The sequence below is a fragment of the Coloeus monedula genome, assembly GCF_965178545.1.
Source record: "Coloeus monedula genome assembly, chromosome: 5".
Lineage (NCBI taxonomy): Eukaryota > Metazoa > Chordata > Aves > Passeriformes > Corvidae > Coloeus > Coloeus monedula.
In genome coordinates this window covers 69,987,514-70,005,004 of record NC_138785.1, presented here as the reverse complement: position 1 = coordinate 70,005,004, position 17,491 = coordinate 69,987,514, and the positions used below count along the sequence as shown (strand labels likewise).

Here is a 17,491-nt window from a genome sequence, read left to right as displayed (position 1 = left end):
TTGTAAAGGAGCACACATCTGCTTGTAATTTTTAAACTAAAGTTCTGACTTTGAGCTGCTGCATCTGTTACAAAAATTTAAACAAGGAATTTAAGCACATTGTTTTCCATTTTTCTTATTTAATAGCTCATTAATACAACATTAATTTTCCAATTGTCTCTCTCCCCTTCAGTTTTGCACTCCAATTGCTTCTGCATGGCTACTTAAGGATGGCAAAGTAATTCCAATCAGTCTGTTTGATGACACGAGTTACACAGCAAATAATGAGGTGCTGGAAGATGAAGAAGATCTTGTGGAAGCTGCCAGAGGGGCCACAGAATCCAGTGTCTATTTGGGTGAGACACCAACTGCAGCGTTTTCTGCAGTACACGTTATTAATTCCTCTGTTGAGGTTGTACTAAAGCAGATCTTTTTGTACTGGTAGATTTCAAACCCATAAATCTTTTCCATTTTGGTTCTGAAATGTCCACTGCTTTATAGTTTCAGTATAGTGGAGATGACTGAAAGTCTTGAAACTGGAAAGGACAGGTTTACAGCTAACAAGGCAGTCTAATTGCCCATTAATTTGTACACTGATTGCAGTAACTTACTGTGAAGAAAATTCAGATAAGATTTTTCATGGCTTAGTTTTCATCCAGCTGTCAGAATTCGTTGGATGTGGTTTGTGACAATTTGAAATAGAGTGGCTTAAGGTCCTTCTCCTCAGCTGTCTGTCTCTGGGAGGCAAATGTGCTTTGGTTTTCTAAGACTAGGTTTGCCTTAGCCTTCTTCTCTAAGTCCTTACATCTTGTAACTTTCCAGTTAGTGGTTAGAGTAACAGATAGAGAATAACATCAGGAAGAAGCCAGATTGTTCCAGCCTTCCTGGTCATGGCTGTTTTGTGCAGCATTAACCAGAGTAGGAAGCTTGGAAGAGGTCTTACCTATGCAAATCCCAAACTGCTTTGTAGCTCTTAAAAATTGCTGGCATTTTCCTGTAGCACCAGCACTCCAGCAGTAAAAATGAGATGTCCTGAACACTTGCTTTCCTAGAACAGAGGGAAGATACTACTTGAATTCATCCAGCTTAGCAATCAGAATCAGTATCTCAAGTTCTCAGAATATGAAGGAATATTTTCAGAAATGCTTTTAACCATGTATTTTGACTAAGCAGTTTTTTTCCAGGGATGAAGAGAACCAAATCTAAAGACTAATATGCTTCCTTGTTTATTACTTAGGTATGTTCAGGGGCCAGTTGTATCTTCAATCATCAGTCCGAATTTCTGAGAAATTCCCAACCAACCCAAAGGCTCTGGAATCCAGGAACGATAATGCAATTATTCCTCTTCCCAAAATCAAATGGAAACCTTTAATCCGTAAGTAACAATTCAGAGTTTCATTGATTACCTTAGCTCAGAAAAGACAGGACATCCTTCTGATTTCCAGTATGTTTCAAACTAGTCTAATGCCTCCAGCTGTAAACTACTTCAGGAGCTCTCTCTGTGCTTTATTAAGTGTTTATTTTTTTCTAATTAAATGCTTAATGTCTGGTTTCTTTTCTGATGGATTTGACAGGGTCTTTTTTCATAATGAAATGTTGGATCTTCTCAATCAAATTTTTCAACAAAAGGAGGAAGTTTTTTGCAGTGATGTGAATATTTAGTGAATTGACTTGTCAAGGGGGGGAATTGTTAAGTAACTGTTACCTTAAAGTACCTTTCTTAATGTTTCCTTCTATGAAGTTTGCTTCTCATGGTCTGATCCAAGATGCATTTTGTAAGATGATGCAATTGGAGTTCTCTTTAAATTAATATGAGAACAGAATTTTACAAACAATTGAGCTTGGAAAATTGTGTCTTTTCTATGCTTAGATTCCCCTTCCAGGACTCCAGTGTTGGTGGGCTCTGATGAGTTTGATAAGTGTCTCAGCAATGACAAGTATTCTCATGAGGAATACAGCAATGGAGCACTGTCAGTGCTGCAGTACCCATATGGTAGGTGAAGTTCCAAACTTTGAAGTGTTTCAAATAGCCAGGTTTACCCATTTATTACCTGTGAAATTCAGTAAATGACCATTTGTTTGACCTTAAATATGTGGAGTTTTCTAACATTTAATGAAATAGGAAATTATTGCCCAAACTAGGATTTCCAGATTGCAATGTAGGTACAATTATTGCCACATAATGCACAACAAAGTGCCAGGAACTGCTACTGCAGAGCTGTTGTGTGTGCTGCCATTGCCACTGAGAGTTGTTTGGAGTGGAATTGGGAATTACTTTTTTCAGAATTTACTAACAGTGCTGGAGACTCAGGATGTTTATCAAAAGTTTTCCATATGGAATCTATTCTCGTTTAAAGCTAGGGAGACCTGGTTGCTGTTTGCAGCCTTGATTAACTGAATTTGCTTGTGTGCCATTTAAAGTCATGGGGTGTGGAAATAAAAACAGCCCGTGTCTGTTGAGGAGACCTATTAATGAGAAGCCAGAATTGTTTTGTAGATACCTACAAGCAAATCTGTGTTCTCTTTGTGTGTTTTATACACAGATAATGGTTATTACTTACCCTACTACAAGAGGGAGAGAAATAAACGTAGCAACCAGATCACGGTTCGATTTTTTGATGACACAAATTACAAGAACATTCGCAAAAAGGATCCTGTTCTTCTGCTTCACTGGTGGAAAGAAATTGTTGGCACCATTATATTTTGTATCGTGGCCACAACTTTTATCGTACGCAAGCTCTTCCATCCCCACCCTTACAGCAGAGTAAGTATTTTTTCCTGAATACCAAATACAGAATATATTATTTTAGCTGTTCCTTTCAGTCTGGAGTCTGCAATGAGTAATATTAATAAGTTAATAACTAATGAGATCACAAAATCAAAAGCCTAAATTTATTGTTTAATCTGTGTGTGAAGGCTGCCAGCTGCCACATACAATTTACTTAACTGCTTCAGCAAGCAGATTAGACTGCTTCTGACGTGTCTGGAGATATTTATTTAATGCCATATCTAGGGTACAAACCAGTCTCAGACACTCAAGGAGCTGATTTTGTTTATTTGTTTGTTTTGTTCTTGTTTTGGAAACCCTTGTTAGCTGCGGAAGGAGTCTGAAACACAGTGTCAGACTGATTGTAAGTATGAGCCCACTGGTGGAGACATTAAGGACAACAGCTGGAGTGATGCCAAGAACTCTGGATATGTGTCAAGGTGAGGTCTGTTCAACACAACACAAACAGGGTGTTTAATCAGTGTGGCTACTAATAGTATCTGGAGATAGAAGGAGTAGGTGTTCACCTGTTCTTACCTAGGAACTCCCAGTCCTCTGACTTTGCAGGATAATCAGTAACTGGCACAAAGGACTCTGTGACCCCATTACTCATGGGTTATTGCAGTTATGATTAGTCTCAGAAATTCCAGAGAGTCAACAGACTATATGTGATCAAAAATATTGTTCTCATACTTCTTGCTGATATGCAAAATGGGAGATTGATCCTTGTAGGTCTTAATCAGTGTTTACTCCATCTGTTCCTGTGTTTATGGTGTAAGGCAGAAAAAGGCGGTTGCAGATGGAAACAGATGACATTTTATATACTCTGCAGAATAAGCAATCTATACTTGAAATAAAACCTTTATTAGTTTTACAGAGGAGTTGGTTAAGACAGAAGGCTTAATAGGGGTGTGTCATTATGCTCCAGAGTAAATGTGACCATTTCCTGTACATTTATAACTCAATGAAAGTAAAAACTGGAGTGTTAAAAATGAGGAGGAGTAAGAAAAGCAATGATATTTAGGAACAGTGATGTTTTGGATGGGATGTTTAGAAGGACTGGTTGCAGAAACAGTTACTTGGGGTAGGGTTAAAGGCAAATCATGATTTCAAAAGTACTCAGCTATAGAAACGTGGGCTATGTCCTCCTGATCCAGTAGGCAAGCAACCTGGTATTCTGAAAAACCTCTTCAGTTGTCCAGAGCATGCAGAATGAATCCTGCTGGCCTGTGATAGACTCTGCATAAATACGTAATCAGCAACTGGCCATTTCATAGATAGGGAACCATCTGACTGCTGCAGTGGGTGACAGGGAAAAATAAGAAAATCTTCAAGTCCTTCAACATGTTTTGCCTGCACAGAACTACTTCAGTCGTGGTCATAAATGGCTTTATTTTTCTATCTGTACTAATTCATTTTCCCCCTCCATCCTCCGTCCCTTCTTCTATCCCTCCCTTACATCCCTCTGTTCCCAGATATCTGACAGATTTTGAACCAATTCAGTGTCTGGGTCGAGGAGGTTTTGGAGTGGTTTTTGAAGCCAGAAATAAAGTAGATGACTGCAACTATGCCATCAAAAGGATCCGACTGCCCAACAGGTGATGAATGGGTTTGCTGGGACACAGAAGTAATGAATGAATGATGGGATCCCATCCTACATGGAACCATCTGCTCCTGAACTGATTTCCCAGATATTTCATTAGGATGAATGACATACTTTTTAATTGGGGGGCTGTCTGAGTTTTGGCACAGAGAATTTGGCATATGCAATCCCAGCAGAGGTGACCTGCTTGGCTAAAACACTTGCATAGCAGATCTTGTGAGGATGCTGCTCCGTGGGGATTCCCTTGATTTCCTTGATGAATAGAGCCTTTGCTAGCAAGACCAGTTATTGTAGTGCTGTTAATGTGCTTCTCTCCTTCCTTTCCTTGCCTTTCCTATTCCACCTCCTCTTTCTTTCTCCTTCACCTACTTTCTTGACTCCATTTGCCCCTTTGTTTAATTTTCTGGTCCCACAACCCCTACCTTTTCTCTCAGTCATAGGTGGTCAAGCCATGCTGCTGAATTGCCCTACCCAGAGCTTGCAGCACTTCCTTTTAGTGGGAGATGGGAGACACTGCTTCTGGAAATCTCAAGTTAGAACAGCAAGAGGGAGGGGGTAAAGCTATGAAATCTAGAATTACTGTTTTTTTGAATGTGTTAAATAAGCATGACTATTTAAGATTAAAGGTTTTGTTCAGAAATTTAAGGTAGCCTAAATTCTTTTTCCAAGCATATTCAAAGCCATAAATAAAACCTTCAGACTTTATTTGATCCAGTTACAGTCTTATAAAGAGAGATAAATTCCTTCAGTAAGACAGGAGGCTGCCTGCTTTCCTGTCCACAGAACAGAACTAGTCCTTATGCAATCTCCTTACCTATTGGCAATTAAAAAACAAGTACTCCGGTGTTGCTGTCTTTTGTGTCAGTGTCTTCTACATCCCTGTAGAATATTGCTGTTTAGTAATCTTTTTTTCTATCCTTGAGAACAGTTGAGAGGAAGATGAACTTTTTCTTCTTGTTTTTGCTGCCTATAATTATGTGAAAAAGGGAAGACTAAATATTGACCCATTAGGAGCACATACTGCTCCTCCACACTTCTGAGATAAAGGAGGAGTTACTCTGGGGAATTTAAGACATATTTCTGGTTTTACATGAAAAGCAATGCTGCTGGCCTGGTGTATACTGGGCCAGCTTTGATTAAATTCCTTTGCAGAAATTTTTGTGTTGTGCTGTTGCTTTTTGTGACTGTTTCTTGTTCTCCTCACCCCAAACCATAGAGAGCTGGCTCGTGAAAAGGTGATGAGGGAAGTCAAGGCTTTGGCTAAGCTTGAGCATCCAGGAATTGTTCGGTATTTCAACGCATGGCTGGAAGCTCCCCCTGAGAGATGGCAGGAGAAGATGGATGAGCAGTGGTTAAAAGATGAAAGGTAGCTCGTGGGGGTCTTTTTAACAATTGAATTTGAGATTGTATGTCAAGAGAGCTGGAACACTGGTAGAGGATCCAGGAAGATGGAGAGACTATGTAGGAAAGAGATGGTTGTTAACTTGGCCTGTCAAATTTTCCATTGAACAAAGTACAAATAAATCACCCTTCTGCACAGTGTCTCTCAGTTTATGTGGGCTCTCTTGTTTTAAGGTCCTTCTTTCAGCTTAGGAGACATCACATGGTTCTTAGTTGAACTTGTGTAACTGAATCTTTCGGTGGTTAGAAAGTTGGAGCATTGCTGCTGTGATTCAGTTTCAAACTTCGGCATCTCTGCCTTCTTTGTTCCTTTCTACTGCTTTCTTCCTCTTCATTGTCTTGGGTTAGATGGACCTGATACAGTACTCCAAGGCTTCAATCAATTTATTTCAGCAGAAATGCATGAGGGATAGTCAGTGATGATTTGTGAAGCTTGGTAGAAGTAGGTTAAAAATGGAAAATTAGGTAAAGGAGTTAGAGAATGTGAAGAGAGAGGAAAAAGTGGGTGTATGTTGGCATTTATAGAATGAGGCCTAATACAAGGCTGTTGGGTGGTTTCATAATAACCTCTTAACATGCCTCGCAGTTTTTAGAATACAGCAACCTTTATATTTCAGGCATCAAATTAACATTTCACAGCTGTAATTCTTCCAAGGCACTTTAAATAGTCCTTGCAATGCGTGTTCCAAAGCGCTGTATTTTTTCAAACTGAAGATGAGCCTGATTGCACATTGGGAATCCAGGCAGTAGAGCTTGTTAAATATTCCTTTATCAACGCTTTTGTCTCAATGAGAAAACATCCTTGCTAAGACACGGATGCTAAATGCTGGTTATTAGTGATTCCCACACTTGGGCAGTCATTCCCTGTTGTGGTATGACACAGGTCTCAGGGGTAGCAGTTATTAAAATCTGGGTGCATTTCTAGTGAAATGATTGGAATTTACTACAATTTCTCTAGTTCTGATCTCTCAACTTTGTCTTCCAGCACTGACTGGCCACTCAGTTCTCCCAGCCCGATGGATGTCCCATCATTTAAGATCAGAACAGAGCCATTTTCAACAGAGGAACACATTGAAGTTACTGCAGCTTCATCAGAGAGGGTGAGGTCTGTGGGGATACCCTGTGGTCAGTCAGATTCATCTGGAAGTCAGTTTTCTCCTCTGGAATTTTCTGACACAGACAACAGGGACTTGCAGCATTCAGAAGATCCACTGTTAAACCTTCAGGACAGTGTCCTTACAGGCTGTGATGTAGAAGACAGTACTATCAACAGTAATGAGCTGGGACACTCCTTGGAAATTTGTTCTTCAGCTGTTCCTGTTGTACATCTGAAGGAAGGGACCTCCTCCTCTATTGTGTTTGAGGATTCTGGCTGTGGAAATGCTTCTAGTAAGGAAGATAAAGTTGATGCTTCACATAATGAGAGTCCCTCTGAGATTAAAGGGAAGAGTACAAAGGAATCTGATAACAAGAAATCTGCTTCAGGAAGTCCCCTCTCAGTTTCTCCTCCAAGGCCAACAAGTTTAAGCCTGGACCTTTCTAAAAACACTGCAGAAAAAGTCAAACCCACCTCTCCAAAGGTGTATCTGTACATCCAGATGCAGCTCTGCCGGAAAGAGAACCTGAAAGACTGGATGAGCAGAAGATGTGCCATAGAGGAGAGGGAAAGGACAGAGTGCCTGCAGATCTTTCTGCAGATTGCTGAAGCTGTTGAGTTTCTGCATAGCAAAGGATTAATGCACAGGGATCTCAAGGTTTGTATCCATAGGTTGCTGTGTGTGGGAGGAATGTGGCACTGGAGACAAAGCCTGCTAAAATAGCTGACTCCTCTCAGTAACCTAAGCACGGGTGTTAGAAAAGCTGAATTAATGTCTGTACAATAATCTGGAGGTGCAGTGCTCCAGGAAATAAACATTCATCACTTGTTATTGCAATTAAAGTCTTTCTTACAGCAAGACTTCTTGTACCTGGCACAGATCAGTGGCATTTGTTCTATGGTATTTTTAATTCATGTTCTTTGTACAGGGTTATTCAGTGCTGAGCTGTGTGACAAAGCTATTTTGGATCCTGTTCTACTATTTCAAGTGAAGCAGATAATTGGCAGTGTGGAGCTTGCACTTGGACTTGAACTTAAAAGTCTTTTCCAACCTAAATAATTCTGTGATTCTAATTCTGGTATTTTCATTCTTTCTAAAGCAATACAGCCTAAAAGGAGCGGTGTTACTCTTGGTCAGAGAAAGTAAAAATTAAGTGTTACTGCTCTGGGATTGAAATGTAAAGTGTCCTGCAGCTGAATTCTGAGTCAGTGCCAGCTATCACAGTGCAGCTTTCAGAAGGATTCACAGTACTTTTAATGTCTGATAGCATCCACACAGTGAGGACTGGGAAAGGTGGTTTGAACCTCTGGTATTTAGTGTAACTGAAGTCAGGAGTAACTTGCACCTTTTGTTTCATTCTGTTCATGATCCTCCTATGATAGTGCCTAATTTTGCTGTGATTCAAAGCACTGGAAGTGTCAGTATGTGTTACCAAATACACAAATTTAATTGAAGAGCCCAACTGAAGTTAGTTTTATTAGGCCAAGCTCTGAGAAATGGATCCCTTTTGCCAAATGTGGAGAGGCAGTTCTGTTTCTATTTGCTGACTTGAGGAGGCATTAATACCTACCTTCAGTGGTGTAATTACTGAAATGACTGTAATGGTAATTTGGTATACGCAGAAGGAAAAGCTAAAAAATGTCATCTCAGATGTGGCAGTAAAAGGTTCAAATTCAATAATCCTGAAAGGATATGTCAGAGTTAGAAAAACTCATGAACCCTTCCAAGTATTTTCTTTTCCCATCAGCCCTGGCAATTACCTTGAACCAGTTATCTGACAAATCTTTAGTGCTTGAGAAACTGACCATAAAAGTAATTAAATCCCTGTACTAATATGTTGCTAGGCATGTTAATTAATAACCTTTCGTAAGAATACTGTCAGCTGTAGCCCTCTGCAGTCTTCACTGAGCTCACTGTTCAGTAAACCTTATATAGATCTTCACTTAAAACTGTATTAGTCTTAATCAGCAGGTGTGGAGTGTTTTGTTGGAACATCTTAAAAGTTCAATGCTGGCAGCAGTTTGAACAAGAGATTTAATTTTGTTTACTAGGTATAACCAGCTTGGAAACATTCTCCTTGGATGAACAACTTCTTCCTTCAGGAAACTTTCTGTGCTTGTATAGATGTTATTCTTGGATCCCAAAGTTTATTTATTTGTCTGTTATGTGTTAATTTGGTCAAAACAACAGCCAGCGGATTTAATTATTTTCTATACTTTTCAGAAGCTCCTAGGAAGAGATCTCATCTATTGTTCTAATTTGTCCAAGAGATTGGTCATGCAGCCCTGAGCTGGTGCCAGCACTAACAAGTGAAAAACCTGCAAAGCTGCTTTGGCTTAGCTACAGGCGGAGCTCAGTGACAGCAGAGGCCAGTTCTTGCTCCCATTGGCACCAACAAAAGCTGGTAGATCTGTGTGAAAATAAATTTCTATGTGGGCATATTAAAAGATCCAAGAAGTAATCTAAATATTTAAATTGACAATGCACATTAAAATGCATTAATTAGGCTCCTGCTAATCAGAGATACTGTAATGACAAGATGGCAGGAATTTATGTGGGCAAGTGAAGAGGTCAGAGTTCAAATTCTTTTGAAGAAAATGAAGTGCAGCAACAAAAGTCTGTCTGTCAAGTGAATTTACTGTTATTCCCAGGATAAGCTGTCGGTCATGCTTGGCAGCTCAAGAGAAATTATCAGTTTCACAGAACTGCAAGAACAGTCTTGGATACATTTTACAGCATTAATTGAATTAAACAGAGCCTTTCACATGTGTGAGAAGCTTATTCATGTCTGTGAAAAAATGAGAATTCTTACTGTGACTGAAGAATATGGAGAGAAATCTCTTTGTGCAGGTGGCAAGATAACTAAACTAGAGGGTGGTTATATTTGATTGTACTCTTCTGATGATTTAAATCAAAACTGTGTGCATCTGCCTTAGGCTTCTTCCCTAATGTGATCTTGATGGTTTATTTTTGCTGGTATTTTGCAATAACAGAAAGTCCATTCCTCTTACTTGTAGAAACTATGTGCCAGCCTGTTCAGAGACAGTCTGTGTCTGGCCAGAGAAGAATTGAAATAAACTTTCTGTTACGAAGAGTTTTTCCCCAGGAAGCAAGACAAATCTTGACTTGTATGTTTGGTGGAGCAGGAGAATGGGGATCAAGGCAATGGGATACAAACTCCTAGTGGAGATGTTTGTTCCCTGAACATTAAAATTCTGACATCAAGTCTTTTGAACATGTGGGTGTGCACTGAGGGGGTGGGTACTCTGTAAATGCTTCAGCAAGAGCCTGGAGATGCTGTGGGTTTACAGGGCAGTGGCTTTTGTGCCCTGAATGCACTGTGACTCCAAAGGTTTGGACATTCATTACAGGGAAATACAGTGGGAGCTAAGACCTGGCTCAGGAAGCAGTTTCAGAGGCAGGATGTGGGCACTGTGGAACTGTTTCTGTAGTGCTTATCTCAGAGCTGGACATTCCCTAAAAAAAAAAAAACAAGAAGCCTTTTCTCTGTCTGGTTTCTTGTGGGTGCAGTGGGTTTGTCTTTAACTGAGGAAGTCAGATGGACTTTGAAATAGGTCAGCTTTGTAGTCCTTTATCTTGTGGGAAAATATTGCCTTCTATCTGCCTGCCTACTCGTTGCAGGGTTTATGTCAGCAAAGCACAGACCATGTTCTCCCAGCCTCAAAGGTCCAGGAGCTCTGAGAGGAGCTTACCCAGCACCACCTTCCCCTTCACCACAGCTTGGCTCTGTACAGCATCCTGCTGCTTCCTTCCCCTTGCAGGATCAGGCTGTTCTTCCCCCAAAACTCTGTGTCTGTATTTGTAACCCAGCTGGAGTAGTTATATTTCAAATAAATAATCATCCTTTTGGTGGGTGCTCTTCTGTCAGCCAGGAAGCAAATTTCTTGAAAAACTAACTGGGATGTGCACCATGAGCAAAGGCACATCTCTGTTCCATCTCTTTTATCAATAGGCTAAGCAAGGATGGTGGTGTGTGGCAGACAGGCTAAAGGAGAGTTATGCCACATCATCACTGTTGCTGCCTTTATGAATTGCAAAGTTCTTAAGCTTCTATCAAAAATAAACTTTTAATTCTGTTGTGCAAACAGCTGTTCCCACGTTAAACTGCGCAGTTACACCGAAAAGCAGACCTTGTTCCCATCGTATCTATAATTTAACACTAAGATGATGCCCTATGTTCTGGTTAATAATACAGCAAACTACTTTAGCACTTAGAGATTAAAATAAAAAAGCCCAGGAGTTGGAACTGCAGCATGTGGTGTGAAAATGCCATGTGATGGGGAGCTGGATAACTTATCTGTGCTGTTCCCAGCAGTGTCAACTCTGTGTATGTTCCTCAGCAAACCTGTGTGCTGCTGGTAAACCTCTTCTGAATGACAAGAAATGAGCAGTGTGAGTTTCAGGAAGAGACAGTGGTTAATGTAGAAGTAATTCCTTTTTTCTGAGTAGTTACAATTCCTAACTGTTATCCTTCAGCAGTGCAGTGAGTGTTTTTAACCCTGACAGCTTCTGAGTGTTGTAACGACCGAAACACAGACAGCTTGTTTGTTACTTACTTTTTCTTTTCTTTTCACCTCTTTGTTTTCTCAGCCTTCCAATATATTTTTCACAATGGATGACATAGTAAAGGTTGGGGATTTTGGACTGGTGACTGCTATGGACCAAGATGAGGAGGAGGAATCAGTACTGACCCCAATGCCGGCTTATGCCAGGCACACAGGACAAGTAGGGACCAAACTCTACATGAGCCCGGAACAGGTTTGTGCTCTCTTCTCCAAAGCTGTGTTTGGCAGTGCCTGTAAGAGCCCTGAATTCCTGGGAACTCAAGATCAGGCACTCCTAGTAAACTGTTGCAATCGAGTTACTTAAATTCTTTCTCATCAAAATAGAGTTTTGAGCTAAATTGAATTCCAAAATGAGTATTTAAATATATGTATTTGTTATAGTAAAAAAAAGGGGCTAATTATTCAGACTGGATGCATTAATTTTTCTTGCTTTTAATGCAGTATAGGAGGGTAAAAGATTCCACTTAACTGAGGAAGGACACACTGTTGTGCATGAGATTTAAGTAAGGTGAAACATTTTGCTTTGCAGCGCAGAGGCGCTGAGGATCGGGACCTCGCTCCCTGGTGCTCACTGGAATTTGCCAAGGTGCCTGTGCTGTAGCTTTCAGCTCTGCACAGGGCTGGTCACTTCCACAGGTGGATTTGCAAGGGTTGTTTACTTTGTACGTCGTTGCATCCAGTGAGTAGCTTGATTGCCCTGACCCTGATTTTGCCTTCTCAGATCTGTGGCAACACCTATTCGCACAAGGTGGATATCTTTTCTTTGGGACTGATTCTCTTTGAGTTGCTGTACCCTTTCAGCACACAGATGGAGAGGGTCAAGGTATGTGTGGTGTTGGGTTATCTTCAGTTTGAGTATTTGTTTAAAATAGCTATTTGCTTGGTGAACACTGGCAAGAGGTTCCTGTCCTGTTTCCTTTGGAGAAAAGCTTTGCAGCTTGGAGCACAACTTCTTTATCAGCCTTGTACAGATCCCCTGAATCACTGAAAATAAACTGCAGTCTTCCTAATGTGTTGAATTGAGGCTTTAATTTCTTTACAAAGCTTCTCTGTTGCCAAGCCAAGTAAGAGAAACTATTGAACTACAATATCCAAGAACTCAAGCAACAAATGTAGCTTGTGACTTTAAGCCTACCAGCTTGGTTTTCATTCAAGAATTAGAACCATGCTGTGCATTTTTATTATTTCTTCCTTTGTTTGCATCTGCAGTACTTTTTCACCCAGAGCACTTGGTGAAAAATAGCCATTCCTTTTCCTATAGTGAGTCTTAGCTGGGAGTCTTGCTCAGCTTCAAGCACCATCTTCCTATAAACTGATGACCTTCATTGCACCAGATGTGAATTTGGGATGTTTGATGGTGCATTACAGCTCTTGCTGTTAAAATGTGTGAGATCCATCTTGCTCAGGAGCAAGTTCATGGAGAACAGGGGCTGCAGCCAGAAAGGTCTGTCCTCTGTGGCAAGCTGTGCAGGAAAGAGAGAGTCGTTAAAGCTTGTGTTTATCATTGAAATGTGCTTGTGGTGGTTATATTCTCAGGTGAAGATGGAGTGGGTTTAGCAGAGACAAACAGCTTGAACAGGAGCCTGACCAAGTGCTTCACCTGCTGCATTCTGCTGATTAAAATACTGTGGCTTTTAATGGCACAAAATGGCAGTCAAGAGGAGGAACTAGTGTTTAATTTGAACCCCTTGCACTGAAACCAATTTCAGTTTCCCTGAATGAGATTTACTGAAACAAAATACCCAGGAAAGAGCCATCCTGGATTCTCAGATCTCTCACAGCAGTGACTACAGGCTTTGCCCTTCCAGTTTCTCTCCTAAGAATAGAAGCAAAGCAAGTAATCAGAATGAAACCTAAATTCCATCTGATTTTAGTGTTGTACTTTAAAAGAATGTTAAAAGAGTGCCCTGACTTTCCAGGATTTTCACTGGCATTTCACTCTTTTTTTTCCTAAAAAGAAACCCCTGCCCTTTCATTGCCAAGTTCTGGAGTTTGGCTACTTCAGTAGTTATTTCTGAGTTGTTGCACTGAGGTTTTCATTGGCATTAGCCAAGCATTAGCACTGCTTGCTGAAGCAAAACATGCTCTGCCTGACTAAGTAACCCAGCAAATTCTAGGAATTTGTGACAACTGGCTGGAAAAATCCCCAGAGGTGGAGCATGAGAGCTGCTCCTGTCTCAAGCTGTGAGCAGTTAGTCAGTAGCAGTGCAATTTATTTCCAAATCAGATGCTGGAAAACAGATCACTAAATGCAGACTGAACTGGCAGAAAAGGAGAAAAGTTTTCTGAAGCATTTTAATGTCATCAAACTCAGTTCTCTTGAAGAGGAGTTTGACTGTTGTCCATCATTATTAACTGGTCACTTTATACTTCAGGGGAATAGTAGTGAAATGAATTTTGATTTAACTTTAGAACTCTTGTATTTTGTGCTCAAACTTTTGTAAAAGAGGAGATCCTTCCAAAAAAAAGGAAGTGCTAAATACTGTGCTTCTGGCTGAGCATGGGAAAAATATTGTCACTAGATGGAGCCAGTGGCCTTTGTATGGAAGAAACACAGAAATACCCAACACAACTGTTTTCCAAACTGCTGATAAATCTGCTCGTTCCTCCTTAAATGTTAAACAAAGACTGGTGCTTACGTTGTTAAGGCAGAGACCGTCATTTCATGGGTCTTAATACTGGTGTAGGCCATCGTGGGGGTTTATGGGTGGTGCACAGATTTGTTGGTTTTGTTGAGCTAAAGTGAGAAAGTACAAGTTTATCTATCTGGCTGATACAAAACTGCAGAGATCACAGTTCTTGTAGCACAATTCCTGTTGCAGGCTCTATTCCTAGGGAAGCAGCAACTTACCTGTTCAACTGTTGTGATTTTTAACCACTAAAGCAACACTTTAAAACAAAGGGGTTTATTCCAGCAGGCTGATTTGTTTGCATAATTTGCATATTTTTGAAGGATAGGGTAATATTACTGAAGAATTGGAAAAGTTACATGTTGTTCTTCATATTTTTGCAGACCTTAAGTGATGTTAGAAATTTGAACTTTCCACCATTGTTCACTCAGAAGTATGCCCAAGAGGTGGGTACATCTGATGCTATTACTTGTAGCCTTTTCATTAATAATTGTAGCTTTTTTCTTTGTTTTTCAGTTGCTTTGCAGGTAAAAATGGAGAAATCAGGTTGCTTTCATGTTATTAAGATGCACTTCTCTATCCCTGTACTTCTCTACGTTTGAAAGCTATAACATTGCAGTAATGAGCACCATGACACTTTTGTCAGTTTTCCTCCAGGAATACATTTCTGCCTGGCTTCCCTTTATCACTTGCAGTCATCCATTTCACATAACATCCTGTCATGATTTCCTGCAACAAACCCATATTCCCAAAGAGAAAGTGCAGATTTCCTGACAGGTAAAGGGGAGGCTCTAAGTAGCACCATGACTGTATGGGATCCCCTCCAGAACTGGACCTCCCAAGAGGGAAATCACATGAGCAAATTGTGCTGTGTTCTCATTAGTCAGGTGTGTAAAGTGATGTGGCTGCAGGTAAAGAGGAGGTGATGTACAAAACCTCCCCAGCAAAAAGCTGAGGTGCTCTCAGGTGTTCAAGGTAGCTTCAGACCAGTGGCCAAATGAGACCAGCCTTTCCTGCTCTACAGCTCAAGGTTGCCTGGGAGAAGGGGCTGTGCTGTGCTCAGCTGGAGCAGGACACTAATTCTGATCAAATTGGAACCAGATATTCAAACTACCTGTATATTTAAAGAAAAATTCTAATTTGCCACAAGGAAAATTCAGTGTGGCTTAATATGTGGTGGCTTAAGCATGAAGCTAAAAATTACTTATAAATTATGTATCATATATTTAATTTTGATTGCAAATAATGTGAAGTTTTATAGCTATTAAACCTTGAGTCAGAGTTGGTTTGCCAAATTGTTTTTTAGTTCTTGACAGTAAAGACACTTTAACAGATGCATGGTGATACATTTTAAAATATTTAATGCACTTCTAACTACTGAGCCAAAGCACTAGTACCCAAATAACTCAGAAAGCAGCTGGGGGTGTTTTCCACTTACTCACACAGCCACAGTTGAAGCCAGGACGTTAAATAAGGAAGAATTTATGGCTTGGTTCATGTGATAAGTGTTGTGTTTTCTTCCAGTACACCATGGTGAAGGACATGCTCTCTCCAAGTCCCACTGAACGACCAGAGGCTGCAGCAATCATAGAAAATCCTGTCTTTGAAGACTTGGAGCTCCCACCCAAACCCGTGCTCAGGCAGAGGTCACGGACAATGAGTCTATCAGGAAATAAACATTCCAGACAACCAAGCAAATAACTATCCTCAGGATCACTTCTTCTACTCGGCAGGTTTCACAGGGATTGTTCAGCAGAAGGATCCTATGATGCAGAATGTTTATCTTGGGAATAGTTTACTTCAGCTTTTTTTGCCATGTTTAATGTATAAGACGTGTTGGACAGATTTTCGTTTACTTTGAAGCCCAGTAACCAAACCTTTCACATTCCATTTTCCTTACCTTTGCTCTCCTAGGTGGACGGGTCCAGCTGCTGTGCTTGCCAATGTTGTGCTCCATTATCCTTTTTTGGGGGGTTTCTTGGGTTTTTTGAAGCTTGTAAATGTCAGCTTGCTGGGTGAGTGAGAGATCTGTAACATGTAAATAGAATTAAAATACTGTATTTTTATAGAGCAAATTACAGTCTCTAAGCCTAGTGAGTGTCTATCTGGATCACTTGCTCTTTGGTGAAATGAAGATGATTTTGAAATGAACTTTGACTCCATTTTTGTCCCTGGTGGGTAAGCTGGGAATCTGCACTATTTTTAAAGCAAAAAAGTACCACGGTTGTACATATTGTCACTGTCCATAGCCTGTCATTAGAGAAAATCATTTCATACTTCTGCACTACTGTAGATCTTAGGGAATGCATCTTATACAGATGAAGCTGTAGAGAAGGAAAAGGAGCTTTTTGCCATTAAATGGGGGGGTTTATAGGCAGTGGTTGGAAGAGCCATAGTCAAAATTATGTACAAAAATGTTGTGATTCTGAAAATTTAAACCTAATGAAGTCATACGTGTCGTATGTAATCTTGTAGATTTGTACTTTTTAAAAAAAATCAACTGGTAGGCATTTGTGTAATCTGCTACTTTAACTGCCTAATGCCATGCTTTTATTTCTCACTGTAAATATGTTAATTTTTATTTATAAAATACAGAATCAATCCATTTGGGTTGGTGGTGTACAGGATGCACTTGCTGTAATTGTTGAGTGCATTGATTATTGTGACTTCTTTCAAGTCTGAATGATTTAATAAACTTTTTTTATTTATAAGACAAAATAGTAGTTGCTTCTGTTGGAAGCCTGCATCCGTGTGTGCTGCAGATGGCAGCCCTGTGCAGTGGGAACAGGATGGGCTCTGCATTCCTGAAACTTCCTTAGCTTCCCTGTCTCACACTGGCCACCACGGGTGTGATGACGCAAAACTGGACGTGCTGCTTGGAAGTGAGATAGGATCTGGAGAAAGAAAGGAACTGGGCTCTAAACTGGGTGGATTATGGGGGCAATTGCTCACCAGAGAGGGGAGAAGGGATAATTCTTACGCTGTTAGAACTGTTCTTGTACGATGGTATTTTTCTCTTTTACAGACTCAAATTTGTTAAAGTCTCTGAAATCAGTTTCCTAAAAGAGTACTGGATTCAAATCCTGGGGATCACTGCACTGTGGTGTGACAATGTGACCAGCAATTAAACCAGCTGACACCCTGCAGCTTTATGATAAGGCAAAAGTAGATTACAATGATTGTCTTTCTTTTGCTCTTGGATGACTCTTCTAGATACTGGCTTGTCCAGGTGAAGCCAGAATGCTGCAGTGAATATCTGATCAGGAGCAGAATTTGTGTTTAGCTGGGTTAGAGCAGGAGAATTAAGCGTGTCCTCTTGCCTTGGATTTCCCTGTTTGCATCAGCTACGAGTGCACAGTGAAATGGCCACACATGGAGCCTCTTTGCCTTCCCTGCCAGCTCAGTGATTACAGGTGGAGCACAGGAAA

General features: G+C 40.4%; 1 protein-coding gene across 1 annotated transcript in view; it reads left to right on the top strand.

Annotated features, from left to right (window-relative positions):
* The window catches only part of EIF2AK3 (eukaryotic translation initiation factor 2 alpha kinase 3), a 42,188-nt gene extending 25,552 nt beyond the window's left edge, over positions 1 to 16,636 (top strand). Inside the window, exons 6-17 of the mRNA XM_082282461.1 lie at positions 173 to 335; positions 1,217 to 1,354; positions 1,850 to 1,972; positions 2,523 to 2,743; positions 3,074 to 3,186; positions 4,222 to 4,344; positions 5,566 to 5,715; positions 6,736 to 7,504; positions 11,459 to 11,626; positions 12,155 to 12,256; positions 14,447 to 14,509; positions 15,588 to 16,636. Of these exons, the coding sequence (XP_082138587.1) occupies positions 173 to 335; positions 1,217 to 1,354; positions 1,850 to 1,972; positions 2,523 to 2,743; positions 3,074 to 3,186; positions 4,222 to 4,344; positions 5,566 to 5,715; positions 6,736 to 7,504; positions 11,459 to 11,626; positions 12,155 to 12,256; positions 14,447 to 14,509; positions 15,588 to 15,764 (2,310 nt within the window). The 3' untranslated portion in view covers positions 15,765 to 16,636. The remainder of the gene's footprint in view (positions 1 to 172; positions 336 to 1,216; positions 1,355 to 1,849; positions 1,973 to 2,522; positions 2,744 to 3,073; positions 3,187 to 4,221; positions 4,345 to 5,565; positions 5,716 to 6,735; positions 7,505 to 11,458; positions 11,627 to 12,154; positions 12,257 to 14,446; positions 14,510 to 15,587) is intronic.
* Positions 16,637 to 17,491: the final 855 nt, after the last annotated feature.